At 42.9% G+C, this 7,128-nt stretch overlaps 1 protein-coding gene and 1 pseudogene across 1 annotated transcript in view; one reads left to right on the top strand and one right to left on the bottom strand.

Annotated features, from left to right (window-relative positions):
* Window positions 1–2,083, top strand: part of METTL14 (methyltransferase 14, N6-adenosine-methyltransferase subunit) — a 42,826-nt gene extending 40,743 nt beyond the window's left edge. The window contains exon 11 of the mRNA XM_004715945.3: window positions 615–2,083. Coding sequence (XP_004716002.1) covers window positions 615–919 — 305 coding nt within the window. The 3' untranslated portion in view covers window positions 920–2,083. The remainder of the gene's footprint in view (window positions 1–614) is intronic.
* Window positions 2,084–3,605: 1,522 nt separating this feature from the next.
* The window catches only part of LOC101647696, an 18,056-nt pseudogene continuing 14,533 nt past the window's right edge, over window positions 3,606–7,128 (bottom strand).

Here is a 7,128-nt window from a genome sequence, read left to right as displayed (position 1 = left end):
GGTGTACTCAGTGGTCTTTACTGCCTATCACGGTATCAAGAGGTGAGAGGTAAATGGGGTAGTAGAAGCTACCTGGTATTTTTCCCTTCACATAGTATATTTTATATATGTATATAAAAACCTGCATATATGAAAATAGGTACATATGTGTATATAAATAAAAATGAGATGGATTGACACAGTGGCTGCAAGTTTTGCAATAATGAAGAGAGTTCAAGACCAGGCAGTGTTTTGTTATGTTGTACATAGGGTCTCTGTGAGTCAGAACCAACCAAGCATCACCTAACAACCCTAACATACAAACTATGTGAAGGAAGAGATTGCTAGTAAATCATACTGTGCCTTTTGCACATCACCTATTCACACCCTGGTAGGTAGGAAAGCTTAATGAGTACCTTTACCTGTGTGGTATGCATATATTTATTCCTATGTAAACAAATCATTCTGATAGGGGTATGATTCTGTGTAACATGTGTGACTATAATTCTGTAAAGGAGGTCAACCTTGAGTGAGGGACAGCTTTAGGAATATGGTGGGAATTGGAACTAGGCCCTAAAATACCAAGAGGAGAATTGGAAAAGAAAAAAGGGTAACCTGGTTTTTCTCCATTTCAGGCTGGCTAACAGTTGGACCAACTCTTACAAATAGTAACTACAATGCGGAGACTTATGCATCCTATTTCAGCGCTCCAAATTCCTACTTGACTGGATGTACAGAAGAGATCGAGAGACTTCGACCCAAATCCCCACCCCCCAAATCTAAATCTGATCGGGGAGGTGGAGCGCCCAGGGGTGGAGGAAGAGGCGGAACTTCTGCTGGCCGTGGACGGGAAAGAAATCGGTCAAACTTCCGAGGAGAAAGGGGGGGCTTTAGAGGGGGCCGTGGAGGTGCGCACAGGGGTGGCTTTCCACCACGGTAATTCCAGAAGAGCTGACCTTGTTGATGCCCCACCCCCTTCTTCCTTGCATTTTGACTTTCGATTGGAAGACTTTGGAACTCAATCCCCTAACAGCCTCTCCCCCCACCTCCAAAAAAAATAGTGCTTTGCATTTAGTTTTTCTAATCTCCTGGAATATCTTAGCCAACTTTGCTCACAATTGTCACACACACACTTACCTAGTTTTCCCCCCAGGATAAGCAGGAGTGCTGCCTCTGTCGTGTGTGTGACCGAAGAGAATGGACCATGAATGCCTTCACCTTCAGAGACTTTATTCCTACAAAGGCTGTTGCTTTTTACATTATTTTCTTCTCTCTTCCCAAACCATTGTATTAGGAGCTGACCCAGGCAGAGGGTTGGGAGGACTCGGTGCAAAGGCCCACTGTGTAGCATGTTAGTGCCGCAGAAGTTGCGAGAGATGCTTCCTGTCACTGCCTCTCCCCACGGGGCGGCTCTGGGAGCCTGGCTAGCACGGCGCAGAGACAGATGGTAAGCGTCTGCCAGGGCTACAGCATGTCCTTGATGGAACAATAAAAAGAGGAGACATCTGCTTGTCTTTTTAGTCTTAGAAATTCAGATATAATTTAATTATTCTAGTATACTAAACACCACCGAGAAATTCAAAAAGCTCATCATCATCACCTCAATTGTGTGCTAAAGATGACTCAAGCACTCTTCCCATAAAGCAAACAAAGACAAATATCCAATGTTAGGACTTTGGAATGGGCTTGAACTTGAATTGACCCTTGAAGCAGTTTCATATTACTTAGCAAAAAAGAAGTAACAGAGACACCTGGCTGTGCAGTATGTGCTTTAAACATTTGGGGAATGAAGTATTTGGTAATTGAGGAAATGACATATATCTTGAAGCTTGGTATAGGGAAAACTTAAATGTCTAGCCAATGATGGAAAACCCTCAATCGAAGCTTGGAAAATGGGACTACAGTTGTCCTGTATTGAAAGCACATGGTGTTGTTAGTTTTTAAGGGACTGGTTTTGCAGAGCTGTTTGTTGTCTAAGACTTTCTGCCATCACTTCTCTTTCCATGCTAACCCATGCATAAAATGAATTTGCTGAATGAGATATTCTTGATAGATTTTTTAATTTCGTGTGTGATTTTTCTAATAAAACGTTAAACCCTGGAAACTTAGAGTCTGTTTCCTGTAAGCTGAGTTACTGTTGTTGCAAGTGAAAGCAGAATTGACATGAAAATCAAGCTTTTCGTTTGGTCTATGATGCATTGTAGTGGCCATTCGGTGCTTCCTACTGACTCATGCTCCACCTGAGACAGGCTTGTATGACACTCACTAAAGAGCGAGTTTGGAGATAGAGATGGAGTGTTAGAAACAGGATTGGGGCCTTTAAAAATCTGATGAATTTAGCATCTTGTCCAAGTTGTTAGTACTTCCAAATACACATAGCATTTGACTAGCTTGCATATTCTGTGATAAAATATGTGTCACAGATACTTAGCTAAAATGATGCTAGATTTTCCATGTAAGTAATTGCAAGTCATCTAGAAGCAGAGCTACATTAAATAGGATAAATGTCCATGATGGGTCCTTCATTAGGAGTGTTTGCTGACAAGTCCCAAGCCCAGGACTCTGGTTTGTTCCACATCCTGGGCTTATCTGGTGTTTACTTAGCCTCGTTCCCTATGAGGTCTTCATCACAAGATCACCTTGAAAGCGGAGAGGAGCCACTGCCCTCTGTACTGAGAAAAGACTAGGCAGTGGAGAGATGCAAGGTCCTCAATATGTCCCTTCCAATCAACAGAAGGAATTGTCTGGCCCTGGCTTTGCTACCCTTAGTTTCTTTTGTGTGTATACACATTTAGTTTTATTGTAACAAAGCAACTTGTACACTTTTAACGTTTAAAACTGAGCATCTTCCCTTTCCAGTGAAACAAAAATAAATAAATAAATAAACAGGAACAAAATGACAATAGAGAATGTCAATTCCAAAGAAGACCCTACAGGTTCTGCTGATTCTCCCATCGAGTGGCAGGGCTCAAGTCATTAGGAGAGAATTTTATTTTAAAAGTGTCATCTTAAACTGCAAGGATGTCTGTTAAACATCACAGTTAAACATGCCAAAGGAGAAGCCATGTTGTCAAGATGCCCATTTAATCCACCCAAACATCTCAAACCCACCTTTTGCTGACCTTCTATAACCCCTTTTTTAAAAGTTTTTTTTTCCTTTTTTTTAAACGAGAAAGTAGAAAGATACGTGTTGGTAAATGCTAACTGTCCATATTCACATAGAGACACAGTGTAATCTCTGAGTCCAATATACAGAGAAAGGAGGAAAGAAGCTAGAATTCTATGCACTGCTACACGGGCCTAGCACCTTCCAGCTGCCAGCAGGGCCAAGGGAGCAGAGGGTTTTCTGTTTTCCCACAGAGCACAGTGGCGTGTTGATTCCATAGTATTCAGACAGGAAGGGATAAAAATTAATTTGAACACAAGGGGGTAGAGATTCTTTTCCACTGTATTCTACACCAGGCATTATACCCCCCACCCCCAAGTAAGTTGAGAACCATGGTGTAGAGAAAAGAGACCTCAAGAACAGGGCGACTGTGCATGAGAGGAAGAAACAAAAAAAGACCACTTGCTCCCAGGGACTGAAGAAAGTTGAAAAAGGTTGGAATGCATCAGTGTTCTGTTAGTCATCCTCCTTCATCCTCCTCTCCTTCCTCTCCCTCGTCATCATCTTCATCCCCTTTGTCTTCATCCCCCTCTTCATCAATATCTTCTAAACCTTCGTCGTCGTCATCATCTTCTCCTTCACCTTCCTCATCATCCATATCAGGAACCACATAGTACTGTAATGGATTTGGCCAAATGTCATCTCTGATGACCTCTCCTAACTCACCTGCGCCTGCATCAGAGTGGTGGGCAAACCAGGTAAAGAAACTCCGGTTCTTCATGCTGCCTCTTCCTGCTGGCTCTGTTCTGTGTCTGCCTGGACCGCTTCCTCAAGTCCTTTCCGGATTTCCATTTTGATTTCAGTTGATTTTGAATGGATCACCACTCTAATTCAGATGAAATTCTTTGGAGAGAACTTTATTGTCGAAGTAAGGATTTTCATCAAAATAATCTATTCTGTAACCTGATTTAATATCTTCAAATTCTGCCACTTCAACTCTGGTCAAATAGTGCAGAGTCTCTTCATCCTCTTCCCCAAGCAATGCAGACACTTGCGGATGGTTGACAAATGTTGTTACCCCAAAATTTGGGATTTTGATGATCAATTCTGACCTCTTCTGAAAGAATGGTTGGCGGAGTTTGTTATATTTCTGTTCTACTTTCAAAATCTCCTCACTGGCTTGTTCGTTAAGTCTGTCTATTTCATTCTGTACCTCATCAATATGTTCAATTGCTTCCTGGTGTTCTTTTTCTTCCTTCGAGGGGGGGGTGGGTGGGAGGGAGCGGGGTCCCCTTAACCTTAGGGTTCTTCATTTGCGGCAGGCTCGAAGGGGCATTTAGGGGCCATGCTGCTTGCTGTCTGCCCGCAAAGTCCGAGAAATGCACGAAAGAGCTGCTTGCTTCTGGTGGAAAGCGCCTCGCTACCCTTCGTTTCAGTGAAGATTGGGATGTGCCTTCTTTCTGCAGTGGCACACATAGCCATTGAGGAAAGGTTTCTCATGAAAATTCATCATGTCTTTGATTTTTTAAAACTCGGAAACCACCAAAAATAATGTTAGCTCCTTAACTATTTCTATCATGTACATATAATTTTTTCACTTAATGCTTTTGTAATAGATACCATATATACTCAGTATAAGCCGACCTGAATATCAGCCGAGGCACCTAATTTTACCACAAAAACTGCATTAAAATGTGCTGAAAAACTCGGCTTATATATGAGTGTCTGTGTGTGTAGAGCTAATGATTCTAGGATAACCCTGTTTTCAGTTAAATTCTTAGGTCAGCATGACAGATGTTCTAGAATTGCAGTTGCAGGTATTCCAAGGTCAAGTGGAGACCAAGTTTGGACGTTTGTATTGTTGATTTCAGTGGGAACTGTTCTCCCAGTTAGGTTTTCAGAGAATGAGGATTTGGAAACCCCAAACCCACTATGACTGTGTTGATTCTAACTTAGAGTGACCCTATAGGGCACAGCAGACCTCCACTGGGATTCTCAAGCTGGAAATCCTTACAGGAGCAGATGCCTCCCTTTCTCAAGGAGCACCACGGACTTTGTGGTTAGCTGCCTCACAGCACCGCCAGAGCTCCTTCCTTGGAGGCTCACCAAACCAAATCCACGGCCATCACATTGCTTCTGACTCAGCACTGCGTTATACGGTTTCTGAAACTAGATATTTACCGGGACAGCCTCATCGCTCTCTTTCAGAGTGGCTGGTGGTTACAAGCAGGCCTGTATTTATCCCACACTGGAAAGGATGAGGTTTTCTCCTGCCGTAAAGAGCCTCAGAAACCCACAAGGGCAGTTCTGCTCCGCCTCAAAGGTTGGCCATGAGTCAGAGAGGACTCGATAGCACTGAGATTTTCAGTCTACTTATCCCACTGTGCCACCAGAGCCCTGGATGCTGCCTAACGGAATTCTTTCTGCGGACAGAATACCATATAGCCAAATACCAGAGTCCAGTTAGACCCAGGATTCGGATGCTGCATTCAAGGGGTGGAACAGTCACCATGAAGCAGCCCAGGGTAAGAAGGTGAAATGTTCCCTGGAAAGTGGGACACTCCAGCCTGGAGCCAGCTCGGTTGCTAGGGAACTCTCAGAGTTAGGAAGGCTGGTGCTTGCAGCAGTTCGGATGCCTTTTGGTAAGGAGAGGAACTGCCTTTGGCGTCCTTGGCTCATAAAGTTAGACAATTCCGTACAGCAGAAGCCTATGGCTCAGGGTCATTGTCCGTTACTGGAGGCATAATGATAAAATTACACCTCCAGGGAGTGGTTACGGTATCTTCAGCCGAGATCCGGCAGAAGGATTCCTTTAAATGTCTTTAAAAATATATTCTCTACCCATCTTAATTGCTAAATAATGTTTTGATGACTCACAAGAGCTTATTTTAAGACCTGTACTAGTTTCATCTGAACTTCAGAACATAAGGTTGGGTCTTTGAAGTCCAGCTCCAGACTTTAGTAATTTGTTTAATGTAATTGACTTGACAAAATGATAGCCCAATTGGGACTCATTCTAAACAGTAGTCTTTGATCTGAAAAGTGTCTCATATTTTTTCACTCTGTTAACAACATAAACCTTTCTCTATAAGAAAGGCCTTTCGGAGTACGATCCTTTAATCTTGTGGGCCATGTAAGACGTTTACCATGATCCTGTCTTTGATGTTTGGTAATAAGGACTGAACTTAAGAGAGGCTCTCACTTGCAGGCAATGAGTCTTGAAGCTATAAATCTGAGGACTTCCCGAAAGAGAATAGTTATCTGACCAACTGAACCCATTGAAAAAGACTCCATTTCTCAATCTCAGAATACTTGGAAACGCCACACTGCGTCTGCTCCCCATGTTCCCACTGTTTCTCCATTCAATACAATGCACCCCCTTCAAAGCAACTCCCCACTGCCATAGAGTCAAGTCTGACTCATTAACCTCTAAGACAGAGTAAAACCGCCTTTTTTGGATTTCCAAGGCTGTACATCTTTACAGGAGCAGAAAACCTCATCTTTTTCCTTCAGAGAAACTAGTGGGTTTGAACTGCTGACCTGGCAGTGAGCTACCCAATACAGGGCTCTTCTATGTAATACAATACATAGAAGAAGAATCCACTTTGACCTCATTTGGATGGACATCCTTATCTTCCAGAGTTGGACAATATGATAAAAATGATTGGTCTGAGAATGGGTTCGAGGTCTTCCTCTCTCACAGGAATAGCAACCAGCAGTGAACTTGACTCCAGTGTCCGCAGTGAAATGCGCAGCCAGGGAAGCTGGCCAGATGTTACTGTATTGTGTTTTTAGACACATTTGTGCACATATTAAATACACAGGAATATTTACATTAAATAAATTACTTCTCACCATTTGGAGCAGCACAAAGTGCCTTAAATGGCCACTCAGAAGTATAAAGAGAATAACTGATGTAATGACTTACTGGGGTTATGGGCAGGAGGAGTTTGGAGGGAAATCGCGGGCAGCAAATAATGAATGCATGAGCAGGGAGGATGTTCTGGAACTGGTTGTGGTGATGTACATGCAGCTCTTTAATA

This window comes from Echinops telfairi, unplaced genomic scaffold (assembly GCF_000313985.2).
Source record: "Echinops telfairi isolate 266 unplaced genomic scaffold, ASM31398v2 ScPeMD7_5927;HRSCAF=6808, whole genome shotgun sequence".
Classification (NCBI taxonomy): Eukaryota; Metazoa; Chordata; class Mammalia; order Afrosoricida; family Tenrecidae; genus Echinops; species Echinops telfairi.
The sequence above is the reverse complement of the archived record's forward strand: the minus strand, read 5'-3'. Positions and strand labels throughout refer to the sequence as shown.